General features: G+C 37.8%; 1 protein-coding gene and 3 non-coding genes across 5 annotated transcripts; all 4 read right to left on the bottom strand.

The window, feature by feature from the left end:
• Positions 1 to 332: 332 nt before the first annotated feature.
• On the bottom strand, positions 333 to 4,366 carry LOC135159848 (facilitated trehalose transporter Tret1-2 homolog). Of its 2 annotated transcripts, XM_064115940.1 has the most exons (3): positions 4,227 to 4,366; positions 4,033 to 4,090; positions 333 to 2,602 (listed from the first exon to the last, which is right to left on the bottom strand). In XM_064115940.1, the coding sequence occupies exon 3, from the start codon at positions 2,592 to 2,594 to the stop codon at positions 1,293 to 1,295; it is 1,302 nt and encodes a 433-aa protein (XP_063972010.1). In that variant the 5' UTR covers positions 2,595 to 2,602; positions 4,033 to 4,090; positions 4,227 to 4,366; the 3' UTR covers positions 333 to 1,292. The 2 variants fall into 2 exon arrangements, with proteins under 2 accessions (XP_063972010.1, XP_063972009.1); XM_064115939.1 differs by lacking the exon at positions 4,033 to 4,090 and having other exon boundaries at positions 4,227 to 4,344.
• Positions 4,367 to 7,206: 2,840 nt separating this feature from the next.
• On the bottom strand, positions 7,207 to 7,325 carry LOC135159871 (5S ribosomal RNA). Its single transcript, XR_010298466.1, has one exon. It is a non-coding gene; the product is annotated as a 5S ribosomal RNA (ribosomal RNA).
• A 638-nt stretch (positions 7,326 to 7,963) lies between these two features.
• Positions 7,964 to 8,082, bottom strand: LOC135159870 (5S ribosomal RNA). The gene has a single exon (XR_010298465.1). It is a non-coding gene; the product is annotated as a 5S ribosomal RNA (ribosomal RNA).
• A 6,417-nt stretch (positions 8,083 to 14,499) lies between these two features.
• On the bottom strand, positions 14,500 to 14,618 carry LOC135159872 (5S ribosomal RNA). Its single transcript, XR_010298467.1, has one exon. It is a non-coding gene; the product is annotated as a 5S ribosomal RNA (ribosomal RNA).
• Between the last annotated feature and the right edge of the window lie 2,547 nt (positions 14,619 to 17,165).

Here is a 17,165-nt window from a genome sequence, read left to right as displayed (position 1 = left end):
ATCGGAGTGATAAGACCGTCCACGACAATGGTCAATCTCTAAGGAACAACCTCTATAAAAATACCATTAAAGTTTTCCAGAATAGTCGACATTCACTTAGATTGGTTATGTGGATAAACAGACGGTGGAATTTAATGAGGTTTCACAACATCAATCCTAACATTTGCAACAAAGTTTGCATTATGCTTAAAATCAAATTCACTTGTTTTTGAGCAGATAGGGCGGTAATCTTCGAGGAACACTCTTGCGCCCCCCTTGAGCTCTTGAGCTCAATATTTAATTTGCCATTGGCGGGATATAATATTAATTAATTTATTTGTAGGATCAGTGTATAAAAGGATATGATTAGTTTATTTTATGAAAGTAATAGTATATTCTATAATAACATATCAGCAAAGATTATATTATTAGTAGGAGAAGAGTATCCTCACGCGTAAACGGTCAAGTCACAACTGACTACTAAACTAATACCAATGTTCAAGACCCGAAAATGCACTGTTTTTCTCCTTTTCTTTTATCATTGCCTTTCTCTCTGAGTCCTCGACAATGCAGGGTCTGTCCTAAGAGACAAATCCCACCGTTATACTATACAAAAAATCCTCAAAACTCGAAACATACCTTACGTTTCCTTGCATTCCTTATATTAAACAAACACACAAATCACATTAAAGTCTTAGCGTCTAAACAAACCTTAATGTGCACTAGAGTCACATTGTTCTTTCACACGTGCGCAAATATCCAAAATAAGAAAGCATTCGCTCATTCACTCTTCATTAATTAGACACATTCCACATATTTATATGAATTATCGTTATCCAAACACTTGAAACACTCCTCTTTTTAAGAAATCCTCCTTGAGATTCCCTATTCCTTTTGTATAGATGATGTCTAATCCCAGGAGACGTGCTGTATCGGCAAATTTAAGGATTATAATTATTAAAACCATTATATTCTGTATTTGATTTTCGTTATTATTCAACGTGAATGAAAATTCTATATAATTTAGAGAATTGAGTCATTGCATTTGTCTTATTTGCCCCAGCTAGTGTAACAAGAATACTCCAACAGAAAAATGAACCTCATTTCAAATTGTATTATGCCCACGATGCTCCTTCAAGGCGCATAACGCCCATTTTCAATTTTCGTCTATTGCTGTCCTCGTTCAGGCATTATTGATCTACACAATCACTGTTCGGAGACCTTGTATATTCGTCCACCTGTGTACTTCATTTTATGATCAATGTTATCTAACATCAAATAATTCCATCAATCATGAATGTTGTAGTATTGCTTCACTTCTTTAGCAACATATTCTGAATCTCCTGCAATGACTTCCCTTTTGTTTCCGGCATCATAGTCATCATGAAAAGAGCCAACAGGAACATCATCATGGCGTATATGTAATAAGTGTAATAACCAATCCAATCAATTAACATCTGATACGTTTGTGTCACCAAGAATGCAACAAACCCAGATGTAATATTCGAAATACATGAGCAGTAACTCTTGATTTTCGGTGAAAAAATTTCACTCAGGATAGTGCTGGGAATAGGGATGATTCCCAGATTGATACTCATCTCCAAGAGTATAATCGAAGCAATGATTAATACTTGGAGTGATCCAGGATCGACACCTACCGCCAACAACTGATAATGAATAGCTATACCGACTAATCCCGCTCCAAGTCCCACACACGCACTGCTCAACACTATTTTTCTTCCGTATTTATCGATAGTAAAAATTGCAATCCAGCCTCCAATCAATCCAATAGAGCTTATAATTATGACAGCCATGGCTGGCGGAACTATTTTCACCTCTCCCTTTGTCAAGATAATTTCCATATAAAATCCAACAGTATATAATCCACTGAGTTGGAGCAGAATATACAATATATTCACCTTAATTAGAGCAATTCTATTATGTGGAAGCATGAATTCATTCAAGAGGTTTTTATATGTCATCGATCGATTATCTTTGATGAATTTTTGGAGTGATGTCAATTCCTTCGCAGCATCAGCATCTCTCTGATACCATATAATGGCAGCGCTGGCTCTTTCCACTTGGTCGGTCAATACCAGATAATGCGGGCTTTTAGGTAACCAGTAGAATGATACTATAAATAATATTGTAACTGCTAATGAAAATGCAGCAAATACTGGAATCGACATGAAAGCACCAGTGACATTGCCCACGACGTAACCAATTGACATTCCATTTCCGATAATAACAACAAGAGCACCCCGTATACTCGGATTGGATATTTCACCAATGTAGAGAGGAAAGGAAATGAAGAACATGCCGGTTGCTACTCCACCGATGAGTCTCGATACTTGGATCCAAAATGCAGAAGGAGCTAGGCCAAGGATGATAAAACTAACAGTCTGAATTATGCCGATGTGAAGAACGGAAGTCTTGCTACCGAGTAATTCCACATCGATCGCCCCAATTATAGCGCCTGCTCCTCGACCTATGTTTAAAAGGGATGCGATCCATGAGCCATCTGTTTCGCTCGTCGGCATTGGAGAGCTCGAGCTGAGGAGAATTGCCAGTGCGGGCGATGTCCATCCTCTTTCAAGGCCAACCACAAATGACATCAAGAAGACTGTGAAAAGTCCATTTTTGGAATCAGTAATTAGCTCGTAAGGATGAACAACATTTCGTGTGCAACAATTAAAAATAAGGGAACAACTACCGCACTGACGCGATGAAATCAACTAATTTCAGTGTATGCTATGGCCTTCGAGAAACGCTTCTAGTTGAAAATCAAGCGCGATTTTCAGAGGAAAATGTCGCTCGCATAAATCATCGATCAATGACAAACACGTATTAGGGTGAGCGTATTTGTCAATCGAGTCAGAGACTGTCCAATCTCGGTTGGTCACGCGGCTAAATCTTATTCTTATTGGGGGGGGGGGGGGCGAAATTCAGTGCAATTATTTCAGCAAATTAAAATCCACTCATCGTTATTAATTTATTCAGGTCATCTCGTGTTTCCCCTACCGACCACCCACTCAACAAATCTCAAGACCAAAACCTTACATCCCCTGCATTAAACACGTCTATATTATTGAAAATAGTCTTCTGAGTTACCGCACTTAAATTCCCAGAATTTGTATGACGTTCAGAGATAGCTGAAATGTCAAAAAATTCGTCCTACAGAAATCGAATATGCGCAAATCAATATAAGCCATAATTTTTTGATCCATCTCTTTCTAAAAAATTGGAAAAAATTCAGTTTTAAAATTCAGTGAACAATGAAAAAATCACGCTTTCGTTGTATCCGAATATTCATGTTCTAGCGAAGATTCAAGTAATGAAATTTCTGCGTTAATTCTCTTAACACTATTACATTTCCTTAAAGTCGGTTAGAAATCACGTTTTAGATAATTTCAATAATACTGTACCAGTTCCATTAAAATCGTTTATGAGTGTTTTATCTAGAATGAATACTGGTTTTTCGATACTTTGAAATAAGCTGACGTAGATGTCGTTTCTAAGCTTTGTTCTTTGTTAAAGCATTATTTTAACTGAATTTTTTTTTAATTATATCGTTACAAAACTACCTATTTCGTCATATTGCAAACCAAACCTCAGAAAGGGATATCTCCTCATGCATAGATAATGTGAATTTTCCACGAATTGAGTGTATTTTAATCAATAGCATGAACAATGTTCTGAAGATACGTTTATGAATTCATTTTAAAAAATTTATAATCCTTTTTTACACGTTTTACATTTCCCGAACTTTGTATCACTTATTGGATTGATTTTGGGGTTCCGAATGGAAACCTTGCATTCGAACGATCTTTCGATTCTTTAATTACAATTGCAAGTTGTTCATGTCTTAACTATTAGGTAAAGTATTGATAATAGTTGATGTATGGAGTACTACAATAACACTTATGATAGACAATTTGTTGAATTTTCATTGTGAATGAAAGCATTTGATTGGCCCCAATTTTGGATTTCATTATTTTACTTGTAAGTGATAAAGAGTGGCTGGACAACTGAAATTAGGTTTGACCAGTCCACCTGCGTGTACTGAAGTCCAGTCGGCAGTCAACTTTTAGACGATTGGACAACTAAAGGCCTGAAATGGTTCCAAAAATTCGGGCATTTTATCAGGTTATAAGTATTATTGGTTACTAACTTTCGGCTGAATTCGATACCAAATGAGTATAAAACGTGCTATATGACAATAAAATAAACTAATAAGTTTGTATTACTTTCAACAGCAGCAATCCATTGGGGCCACGATCCGGCTATCAGCAATTCCCTCTTGATGACGACCATGGCCGTACTGTGCAGACACTTCGAACAGGTCCATGACAACAAGAGTGGAAATCCTCATTATAATTGATGAGAAACGCGACTCTCGATTCGTGATTAGATAACGGCTGCAAATACCGGTGAAAACTGCTGAATCATAAGATGAAAAGTCAAATGAGTTATCTATACATTTTATTTACAAATGATTCACAGAGTCATCTGCAGATATTTGAACAAGGAATATTCGATAATGATTTACAGAATTGATGAGAGAAAAATGTCACGTGACAATTGCAATGATTATAATGGCACATGAAAAATCGATACGAGATACAATGGCACAATTCCATTTTACGGAAATCCTATTATTGTATCATTATCCTGGTTTGTAAGATTCTCTATAACTGAAAATTGAATATTTCCATATTATTACATTTTCTGTCCAATATCTATGTAAAATATGAATTTGTAACGGAATCTCTCAGAATTTGGTCAACTGTACATACATGGAGAGGAAAAGAGATTTGCTTCCCCCGTCCAAATCCCCTTCAAAACTATAATTTTTTCGCAATGCAGGTGTTCCATTTGAAAAACTCCACCTAAATATCTCCAGAGGGGGGCAATTAAACTTAATCACCTTGATGAGTTATTTTTAGGTGCCTCATCATTCATATCAATTTCTGCGTTTTCAGTCAGAAAATACGGGGAAAATGAGTTCTGGTATGAAACTGGAGATTCATATGAACGCCTCAAGTTGTGAGGAATCATCTAGATGGGGCCTTCCCGAAATGTTTACTTGGTCGGGGTCTTCCCATTCCAGGGTCTCCACGATCACCGGAACTTATGCCATTTGATTACTATCTGTGGAGCTTCGTCAAAGATGTTGTTTGCGTGAATCAGCCGACCAGTTTGGGAAACTTACAAGAACATATCAGAGAGATATTCCACGCATTACGCCCCAAGAAAGTGTACTCGTATGTGAAATGCCAGATGGATCGATGAAATGCAGTTTGCAATAGAAATTACAATTTCAATTGACAAATGAAATTCCTAGGAATTCATTTAGAAACCAAAAAAATTGGCCCTCCGCTTATTGTTAGACTCATACCAACTAGTTGAATCAGTTAATGGAAACACATGAAAGTAATTGACAGATCGACAGCCATCTTAGATTTCTTTATCGTTCTATAATTAATAAGATGAGAAAATAGTGATAGTAATGACTCCTCAAAGCAAAAAAGGGGAAAATTCATCATAAACTGACGTTCTGTCTCCCGATATCACACGATAAATACGGCTGAAGGAGTCAGACACCGACAATCTCTGACTTGACAAATTCCACAGCTGATGGATAAATTGAAAATCAGTAGGGGGAAATACCATTGTAATGCATTTTAGTACATTTGTAGATCATTGGAAATTCGCTGGAAATTTACGGTAAAATTTAATGAGTGCAATTGTCATTGGTGTCATAACTGTTTTATCTTATTTCGACTTAATGAAACTGAAAGTTTGTGTAATGGTGCAACATAAACGCAAGTCTGGGTAGTATATAGATTATAGGATGGTTTGAAAGTCCGTATGGTACCGTTTACTGCAAAAATGTGGTCGATAAAGTACGATAAATTTGTCCGAGTTCACATTGTATTGGATTAAATAACGACAGTCACATCGAAGATGTTTGCTAGGCTGTTAACGTTAAAACAAAGTATTCCCAGGTTCTAAATATTTTGGCAACGGAAATGGAGATCAATGTTCACTGAGAGGAACGATTTTTTGTTACATATATTCATTTACTTGAGAGATGTACTGAATTTTCCCAAAATTATACTGCTCAGATTGAGTCGCTACCAAAGGAGCTTAATTAAGATTCGGTGAGTGCACTCTTGTTGCTTCTCAGCATGACTGCACTGTAGAAAAATGGTGAATTGGAATCTGTTAATTATTTTTAGGTAACGGCGGCCGATAAAGTGCGTTTTTAGCTGCAATGATGTATAATAACATCATAGCCAAGGCCAAACAAATTAGTCTGAGTCATGCGTATTATAATGCTCACTTTCGGCTCGAACTATGAACCCGCATTCGTTGTGATTACTTTTTGCTACCTAGGCGTAAAAATACTATTACAAACTGGCCGACACCGTCGTTAAATTCTCCAGTTGCGGATTGTTGGGATATGGTATTAAATAAACGAACACTTTGATTAATTTTAGAAACGATTTTAATAATTAAAAGACTCTAAGACTGCTCAGACAGAAGGCACTTGATACGACGAATATCTACAAGTGACTAACTGGACAAGATAAGGTAGACTACCTTGCCCTAAAGGGGGTAATATAGTTTTCACCCCCTCCCCGGAATATTTCCTCTTACTATTTACTATTCCTTCTCCTCAACAGATACACTTAGAAATATCCAGAGGTGGTTAAAAACTAATAAAGAAAACTGGGGTCATTTCCCTTGATTTTACAACCAAGGGAAATCCCAAATAATATGGCCATAAACCATCATCACTTAAAATAATAAAACTTGAGAAGAGTGAATTTTGTACATGGGGAAATCCCCAAAATCCAACACGGATAATTAAAATAAAGAATCAATGAGTCGTGAAACGGATGAAAGTAAAAAAATGTAGCGAAGTTACCTTGTATTATATTCATTTTGGATATCGTTTTATTTTGTTCAGCTCAACACATTATTTCGATTTCAGCTTAGCAACAGAAGGCCACACCAATAACGTATATTTCGCTCTGTCCTTATCGCAGGACACCTTCGAATATTATTGTCATTTGTCGTGGGAACAGTATCGTTACAGATCTCATGAGGTAAACTACGCTAAACCACTGTGAAAATTCATCTCATTTTTCTCCTACCTATTGGTAAGATCAGACAGCTAATGATGAACTGTGGATAGAAATAAGAAATTGAAAAAAAATTGGCCAACGGCACGTGGTGTTCCCAAGCGGTCACCCATCCAAGTACTAACCACGCTCAATGCTGCTTAGCTTTAGTGATCGGACGAGAACTAGCGGTTTCAGCATGATATGGCTGTTGGCTGTAAAAACTTGAGAGAATAAATGATGCTATTCTAACGAGGCAGTGTGCGCTCATCTACCGAATCCAGATAATAAATCTTGGTCACAATAATAATATTATCATGAAAATATTGTCGGATTAATAATTTCGCAAAGCATTATCCACTTATGTAATTGACAATTTCCGAATCTAATCAACAAAAAATGTTGGAATCTTATTACAAAAGTTTTATTATTAGATTATGGGCTCAAATGATTAAATTATTTGAGGCACAGTGGAAATAGTTTTGTAATATTCTTTATTCACACGAGGAAGACACGTCTTTACTAGTGGACCGTTGTCCAGAGACTAACTAACTACTTATAATATAAAAATCTGTACTAGGAGAAAAACAATAGAACCTTTATATTTCCAGAGGACAGAGTCTCCTTTGAATACCACTTGTGGTAAGGATCACAATGCTCTCAAGTCCAGAGCACAACAGATCATAAATCAGTCCCTTTTCTGGAAAGTATTTCAAACATATGATAAACCTTGTCGAGTGATTTTTGAAGCAGAACAGAAGAGCTGTGTTCTAATTTTCCAACATTTATCATAAAAACAAAAAATCATTTTGCATAATTGCAAGTATATATATTTGCCAAACTCAAAAGAAAGGAGCCAACGGCACGTGGTGTTCCCAAGCGGTCACCCATCCAAGTACTAACCACGCTCAATGCTGCTTAGCTTTAGTGATCGGACGAGAACTAGCGGTTTCAGCATGATATGGCCGTTGGCTGTAAAAATTGAAGAGAATAAATGATGCTGTTCTAATGAAGCAGTGTGTGCTCATCTACCGAATCTCGATAGTGAATCTTGGTCAGTAGAGAAAATTATCCAAAAATATGCACAGTAGTATTATCATGAAAATGTCGTCTGATTAATAATTTCGCGAAGCATGATCCACTTATGTAATTTACACTTTTTGCATCCGATCAACAACACGTGTTAGAATCTTATTACAAAACTATTATCATGAAATCAAAAAATTATTAATATAGGAAATTAATAAAGCTTCACTTTTATCAAATGTCACAATATTTATTTGGATTGGGTCACAAACAATTTTTAGATGTAAGTTGCGTTAGAAGATTACTGCGCCGGAAAACTCGGGTGCTTTCCTCGAGAGCTCGCTCTTGAGTGCCCCCGCCCTCCACTCGTCCAGGGTGAGAAGTCTGACCCAAAGACAAGGCCCTATTGTTCCTTGGGTTGTCCACGTGTTGGGCTGTTTCGGTCATAAACAGTTCAAGTGTGTCCGCACTTCCCGGAGACGTTTAAAATAGGTTGACCGATTGAATCTCAATGTAAAAATATTTCCCACATTCGGCCATACTGACAATACATCGTCCTCGATATACTTAATCCTTCCTATAACAGTTCTATTTTGCAATAGAATTAGTAAACGACAATGAAATTGTTTATTACTTCACTCTGCTAATTAGTGAGTCCACTTTTGGGTGATCAGCTCCAAGTCTTCTCACTAACCAGCCCAGCGACATAATTTCTTTTTGAGAGCTTGACACTCCACACTAGGATGGCCCATTTTTTCGGATCCCCTAATGTTTGAGAGCCTATCCCGGAAAATGATTCTTCCATTAATAGACTACCCAAGAAAATTTTCCAAAAAAAAATTAAACAAATTGTAGTGGTTGCGCGAAGCGTTTTAAGTTCAAGTAAAATGTCTGACCTACTGGCAGTTAAGGGTTATAAAAATTGGGTAGAAGTTAAATACCCTCAATGACGGTCCCGTGTCAGGTAGTAGGAATGACCGCGGGTGGTGCTTCGGGTGTCGTCCAGGTGGTACCTAAGGGGCTTTCTTCCGACATTTACGAAACATCAAAAATCGATTTAGAATTAAGCTATTTTTACGATTCAAATTTTGTTGAAATTTCTGTAAATTGATTAAATTAACAATGTCTATTTTGTAATAAAAATATAAATAATTGAGAGATCTTCATATTCGAAATGAAATTATATGCCATAACCAGCTTAACGTACTAAGGGTTCAGTTGCGTTCCAGGAAAGGTCAGTCCGGCAGGCCAAATTTTTTTGCCTGAGTTCCATTTCACCGTATACGACCGTCATAAAAGCACCGGATGAGTCGGACACCTGTCTCTACACGATAATTTGACAATTTTCTTTCCTGTTTTTCACCACATTGCATTTGCAAAAAAAAATTTCTTCCCTCTAAATGATAGTCAGATAGTTCAATGATCATCTAACCGAATCGAGAAGAATATCGAAAACTCCCGAAGCGTCGTAGACACCACCGAAAATCCCTAAATTGAACAGAAATTACGATTTTTATTTTAATAACAAATCGTTTTTTTGTTGGGAGAAAAATCTTATCTTACTCTTAGCCTTTCTGCCGGAAAGTGTACGAGAGTTCATAACGAAAGGTCGAGTCATTGTATTTAAAAAAAATTATTATTGCATTTGGTCTAAACCAGTTGGCGCAACCTCTAAAAATGTTTTTAAAAATCCGAAAAAAATCACATATGATCCTGATATGTTTAGCTATGTGTACCACGAATAGGCAGGGTGAAATTCGATTTCCTTCACCTATGAGCCATCCTACTCCATACTGATTATAAAATTCTCTTTTAGAATTTCATGGCCGAGCCTCGTCAGTATCCCATCGGTGACTAAAGTGATCATCTCACTTTCAGGTCTCAAGGACACTAACTACTGCTCAAGAGCAGTCAATAATTTTGTACATTATTGAACTGCTGATCTTTTATCATTCAGTCTCATTCCAACATGGAACAGAGTACCACAGTCTTCTACTGAAGAACAGACTATCATAGCCTTCTACTAAAGAACAGGCTCCACACAGTCCTCTACTGAAGAACAGACTGGCATAGCCTTCTACTAAAGAACAGGCTTCTACTGGAGAACAGACTGCCCCAAGTATTCAACTCAGTCTTCAACAATGTCAGACTGAAAAAAAAAATACTTTGTTAATCAGTTGTATCAACTTACTTTTCTGACCGAATTTATCAATTTTTATATGGTCTTTCAATTACTGCGTTGCATCGAAAGTAACCCAGCGTTTCAAGCTGTCCACAACAACTATGCTCCGTCGATTTGGAGCCTTCTTTAAATTTCTGAGATCTTGCACCTCATAAGGATCGTTGGGGAATACGGCTGTGATTTTAAATGGCCCTTTTGATTTCGCGACTAGCTTTTTACTTTCTCCTGTCGCTATAGGGCTCGCCGCTACCATGACGACTTCACCAACTACATATTTTGGTGCCTTAAATCTCTTGCTGTCAAATCTTTGTTTTTGAAATTCCTGATCCTTATCAAGAATTTCTTTGGTTTCCGAGCGCAATTGTTTCGAGGTCAACCTGGTCTAATTTGTCCTGTATACTTGCCACTAGTTTAGCATCTGCCATACCACGTGGCTTATAACCAAGCAATAATTGTGTTGGTGTCTTCTTTATGGTTCGGTGCACCGATGAATTTATGCCACTTTGTACCACCTTGACATACTCGTCCCAGGTTTCCTCAGGTTTATCTGCACAGGTCGCTGCTGACGAATTCAGCAGCGTCCGATTCACGCACTCACATTGTCCGTTGGCTCGTGGTGTTGCCACCGCATTCAAAATGTGTTTTATTCCCAATTCTTCTACGAATTTTCTGAATCGGTGCGAAGTATAGACTGATCCTCTATCACAAATTACACGTGATGGTACTCCGAAAATTGCGAATCCTTCCTAGAGCGTTTTTATTACTCCTCGGACAGAAGTATCAGCCACGGGTTCAAGAATGCTAAACTTTGTAAAACCATCAACTATTGTCAGTATATAACTTTTATTACGTTTACTACGAACAAATGGTCCTACATGGTCGATGTGTAAGGTGTGGAACGGCACTGCCACTTTTTCTATAGAATTCAAGAGCCCTGGTTTACGACCTAAACTGCCCTTATAGTACAGACAATTTAGACAGGATTTAACATACTTTTCAACGAATCGTCTCATGCCCTTAAACCAGTAGTGTTCCTTAATTTTATTTAATGTTTTCTCAAGAGGAAAATGTCCTTGTTCGTCGTGGTATAATCTGACAACATGAAATCGTGACATAAGGGTATTTGATTTTCTTTGCTATTTTATTGAGAGCTCTATAGTCAACTACCATTCTACTCTCTCCATTCTTCCTGTTAACTAATAACATCGGACTTGCATAAGGTGATTGACTTTCTCTAATGATACCAGTTTGTTGTAATTCAGCTATTATTGAATCGACCTTTTCGCGCTCTCCTCTACTTAAACGATAGGGGTTGGGAAAGATAGGTATATTGGATGTTCATTCAATTTTCATTTCACCGGCTTTAGCAGTGCCTAACTCACCCATTGACAACGCAATAGTATCGCGGTACCTATTTAATAATTCCTGTAACTGCATATGTTTCTCTTGACTCTTTGGAAGCTCACTCTGGATATCTTCGTTTTATATCGCTCTTTTACCTTGCAGGTTAACCATGTTAACTTCCATTGAATAATTTTTTCTTTATCATTATTCTTTAGGGTGAAAGTGAGTCCTGTTGCATCACAAATAGCCTGGATCCCGGTTTTTTTAAAAAGGTTTCCCCCTGTTAAAATTTCTTTGGAAATCTCATCGTCCTGCACTACGTATACTTTAATGTTAAATGATATATTGTCTATGCTGACTTTGGTCTTTGCGTACCCTATTGGTACTACAATTGTGTGATTAAAAGCTGACAAGAATTTTTTGTGTCTGTTATTTCAAGTTCTAATTCTTGTGCTAGGCTTTATCGTATAACGGAACACTTGCTACCAAAATCTATAGTGCATTGTTTCAATATCTCTCCAAAGAATCCTTCCTTTACGTGTTTATTTACTTTGGTTTGATTTACAACCACTTCTAACACCGAGATGCTCTGTTCTGGGAGTCGTATAGATTTTCCTTCTCGAGTAATTCACGCTTTCTTTTTCCCGTCTTCCTCCCTCTTTTTCTCACAACACTGGCTTTCCTAATGGCTAGCCAGATAACAATAGCTGCATTTATTTCTTGATTTATCATAATTTTGAAAAGTTTGTGCTAGTTGCGAGTTAGTTTTGTTACTGTTAGGTTCGTTATAATTTTCATTATTTTTTGGGCAATTATTTTTACGATGCCCCCTTTGGCCACAATTGAAACAAATAACTTTTTCAGTGCGTTTAACTCTATTTCTCGGTCCATTTTCACTGAAAGATCTTTTATCTGTCGTAATCATTGCTTCTTTCAAGCTTTGTGAATCCAAGTTTCCCAAACAACTACTCAATTCCGCAATTGTTGTTCTAGTTGACCCTAATAAACTGTTCCGGATGTTCTGATCATCGATACTGAATATGACAAATTGGACTAATTTCTCTTCGGGGATATCGAACCCCAGACGATTGATCCGACTCATTTTTTCGTAACAATACTCTTGTAATGAGGCGGCCATCGAACTTGTAAATCTATCAGCCGCTCTAAAATATTTACCGAAATTTTCATCCTGCGCAAAACTGAGGGGACACCGTACATTTAAATTCTACCCACGTAATCGGTGGAGTTCTCAATCCGTCATACCACTGTCTAGCTAGGCCGCTTAATTTTAACTGCGCAAAATCCATTTTTTGTATGTCGTCCCACCCGTATATCATTGCACACATTTCGACCTTTTTCAACCAGTCGCTTGCTGATAGTTGCTTATTTCGCGGATCAAATAGTGGCAGTACCTTTTCGTTAACAAAATTAGTCGACCTACTTTTACCCGTTGACAATAAATTTTCTATGGTTCTCAACTATCTAGCATAGTGGGACTCACCAGACACGGAAGTACCATCACTGTACATGGCATTGGAATGCCCACTTCGTCTACCAGGTGGATCACCTTCTGGAGTATACGATCTGCCTTGCTGGTCATCAGGTTGCGTTTGGCTCCCTTCGTTGTGTGAAACTTCATTGTAGTGTCATTTCCGTGAAGTTGAGGTGTTAGCCATCGTTTTTAAATCACTAACGAACCAGTTCGCTATCAATTTCACACTTAAATAGTCGTGATTTCACAATAAAAAGTTGTATCACTGATATTAGCCACTGATCTGTTCGTTCAGTTACTGATAATCTCACTGCAGTTATTCTCAGGATGATTTGAGAAGCACGTATTTTTGGATAGTATCCCATTTCTAATATACAGGGTGTCCCAAAACTCAACGTCCAAACTTTAAACTTAAGTTGGGGGTGAAATTCTGGATCGAAAAGTCCTGAGCGACTTTTTGATCAGACGCACCCTCTTCAACTTATTCAAGGTTGAAGTTGGACGAATCAGGGGCGTGGGATAACCGGTCGCACGACGGTGAGGAAAACGTGCGGGTGTGGGGGTGTCCCCCCCATACGGTACTACTCCCCTGCGGCGGCAGAAAGAGATGACTGGCGGCGGCGGGCAAGAGGAAGGGGAGGGAAATGAAAAAAATGAACACCCGCCTGCAACATAAGAATTATTTACTCCTCCCCTAGTTAATGCGAAGAGATGAAACCAAGGGCATTCGATGGAGGAATAAATTCCCCATCGATTGAGGCCCATTCCATCCCTTAATCTAATCGAAAAGGAGAAAAAAACAGCGTTGAAAATTACAGCGCTGGAAAAAAAACCCGGCAATTTAATTTTCTAAAGCCCCATTTTCTCTTTCAGGGGAGGAGAAAAAGAATGATCAATCTTAATCACTTAAGTTTAAATGATTAATCTTGATCACTTAAGTTTAAAGTTTGGACGTTGAGTTTTGGGATACTCTGTATAGGAAATTAATAGAGCTTCACTTTTATCAAATGTCACAATATTTATTTGGATTGGGTCACAAACAATTTTTAGATGTAAGTTGCGTTAAAAGATTACTGCGCCGGAAAACTCGGGTGCTTTCCTCGAGAGCTCGATCTTGAGTGCCTCCGCCCTCGACTCGTCCAGGGTGATAAGTCTGACCCAAAGACAAGGCCCTATTGTTTCTGGGGTTGGCCACGTGTTGGGCTGTTTCGGTCATAAACAGTTCAAGTGTGTCCGCACTTCCCGGAGACGTTTACAATAGGTTGACCAATTGGATTCCAATGTAAAAATATTTCCGACATTAACATAATTGGAATTACATTTATTCCACAAACTAAAAAAGAATGCGCCAACGGCACGTGGTGTTCCCAAGCGGTCACCCATCCAAGTACTAACCACGCTCAATGCTGCTTAGCTTTAGTGATCGGACGAGAACTAGCGGTTTCAGCATGATATGGCTGTTGGCTGTAAAAACTTGAGAGAATAAATGATGCCGTTCTAATGAAGCACTGTGTGCCCATCTACCGAATCAAGATAGCGAATCTTGGTCAGTGCAGAAAATGATCTCCCGTAGGGCGTGAAATGGCAGGTAAAACCGCCCTTGCACACGGGGTGTGACGACCCCGCGGACCCTGCGTCGAACTTGGTATAGGGATTGAGATCCCCCCTTGGGGGGTTTCAATAATAGGGGACTTGCATGATTTTTAAAATTTTTTTTTACATATAGTACATGGTCCTAATTATAAATTTTTCATGAAAAAACATTTGAAAAAACATTCAATAATTAATTGTCGATTTTTCAAAAAAAAATATAAGCCGTCATGGGACGCCTGGCAGATGTGAAACATCGTGTGTGTACAAGTAATATGCATAGAAGATGATATTATTACAGGAATTAAATATAGCCTAATGGAAAAATGAAGTATTACGAATTTCTTACAGAAAATGGTAACTTTATTTAATAAACATTTATTTACATGTGATATAAAAGTTCGATATCAATATCAAGTGGCCACCATTTAAATATTTTCATCCGTGATTTCAGTAATAGTTATATTTGATGTTTCCTCTGCCGGTATTACTGTGACGATTGGTCGATGATAACTAAAGGACGTTACAAAAGTATTGGATGAAACATCATCAAGATATCTCCCAAATACAGCATCTATTGTTGTTCCATATTAAAAAATATAACCACACACTTATATTAAAAAAAATATGTATATGTTAATAAAATCTAAGATAAAAATTAAAATAGTCTGGTACCCCTCGATTAATAAAGTCTTACACAACATTGATAGTATGCCTTGTGTTTGAATGATCAGGGTGGCGTCCACTTTCAATAAGAATATGTTGTGATCCCTGCGATGATTGTTGGGAACTGAAATATTTTAAAAAATATGATATTAAAATATATAAAAAAAAAAAAATTAAGTGTGGCTTCAATATACTCATGAACTCAAATCTTAGTTAATTATTGCAATATATGACTAAAGATTTGCAAATATAAATTTTATTAATAAATTTTTCCATATTAATTCCTTCATGAATAATAAAAGAATAATTAATTGAAGATAATATTAATATAATTTATGTGACGTTTGGAGTTTGGCTATCCACTGTGATGATCCTTTGGATAGCCAAATGATACTTAATATTCCCAGTCTTTACTCACTAAGGGGTTATATATATATATTTCTGGATGCTACTAGCGGTTGCTAGTAGCTGGTGTATATATATATCCCCTCTTGGGACTAATGGTGATGGGACACTCCTGTGTCTTGTCCCGTTCTGCTGGGCCGTCGTGCCCCGTCCGGCTAGATGTCGGTGAGCCCTTCGGGTTCACTCTCCTAGGAGGGGTGTCTTGGTGACGGATTGGGAACAACACAAAATCACCTCACTCGCGGAATGTATTAAATATATATATATATATATATTTGCTCTTAATTGTATACACTCCTTGCCCGACTGGGTCGGTATCGCGTTATTAGATGTTCATGAGTTGAACTTGGAGCGCGGTTACGAGCAGTGGAAGACCCTGTCTGGTCTGCTGCTGGAAGGTATCTGTGCTCTCTGCGAGTCTCTAAATCTCCTCCAAGTCCAAATCGCTGTTCTAAGCAGTTCCACGGCTTTTTGCACCAATATTGTCTTATGTCATCATTGACGCAAGACTCATAGAGTCACACAGTATACTGGACGTGCCAAAAGCCCTGAAACTTCTTTATTCGATCCCTGCTGTGACGTCACTTGGGTGCTGACAATGGTCTAAACATCCGTTGGATTGTTCAGTCCTTTGTCCAAATGGCGTTGCAGGGAGTAAACCGATCCTCCAAACACTGGGGCAGCTGACCACAGCGTCTCCAAGACACCGAGGGACTGCTGACCAATGTCTGGGCATCGATTTTCAAAAACGACGCATTGGCGGAGGCCAATACGTCACATTTATATAAATTATTAATATGATTAATATGAGTATAATTAATTAAATATAAAAATATAATAATTACATTTATGGAGACTTGAAAAATACGATCTACTTACTGATGACTTGGTAGTATGCCATAGTGTAGTTTCACTTTCTTTGCACAAGGTTGATCACTTTGATCTTCTGAGTTATCACTATCACACATATTTTATTGTCAAAAATTAAAATGAAAAATTAAATAAAACGCAGGTTATGTGTACCGTAGTAAACAACAACGTCGAACTGAGTGAGAAGCCACACCATACACTCTACTACACATAATATATATAGGCATACCTTAGTATAGCATGGCGATCCGTCGCCACGGCAAGTATCGCCACGCCAACGATTCGGTTTACAAGTGAGCCTACAGATGTTTCACATCAAAAGTGAAATTCTCAAATGCTCCAAAAGCTCTCATGACGTCATCAGGCGGGTTCTATACTTTCTCATCTGGCGCCATTCACCGGATCATAGACTGCTACCGTCAGTATATCACATTTAACCCTAACAGATTAAACCACTCAGAGATACTCCAAAATGTCAAAT

Source organism: Diachasmimorpha longicaudata, chromosome 2 (genome assembly GCF_034640455.1).
Source record: "Diachasmimorpha longicaudata isolate KC_UGA_2023 chromosome 2, iyDiaLong2, whole genome shotgun sequence".
Taxonomy (NCBI): Eukaryota; Metazoa; Arthropoda; class Insecta; order Hymenoptera; family Braconidae; genus Diachasmimorpha; species Diachasmimorpha longicaudata.
The sequence above is the reverse complement of the archived record's forward strand: the minus strand, read 5'-3'. Positions and strand labels throughout refer to the sequence as shown.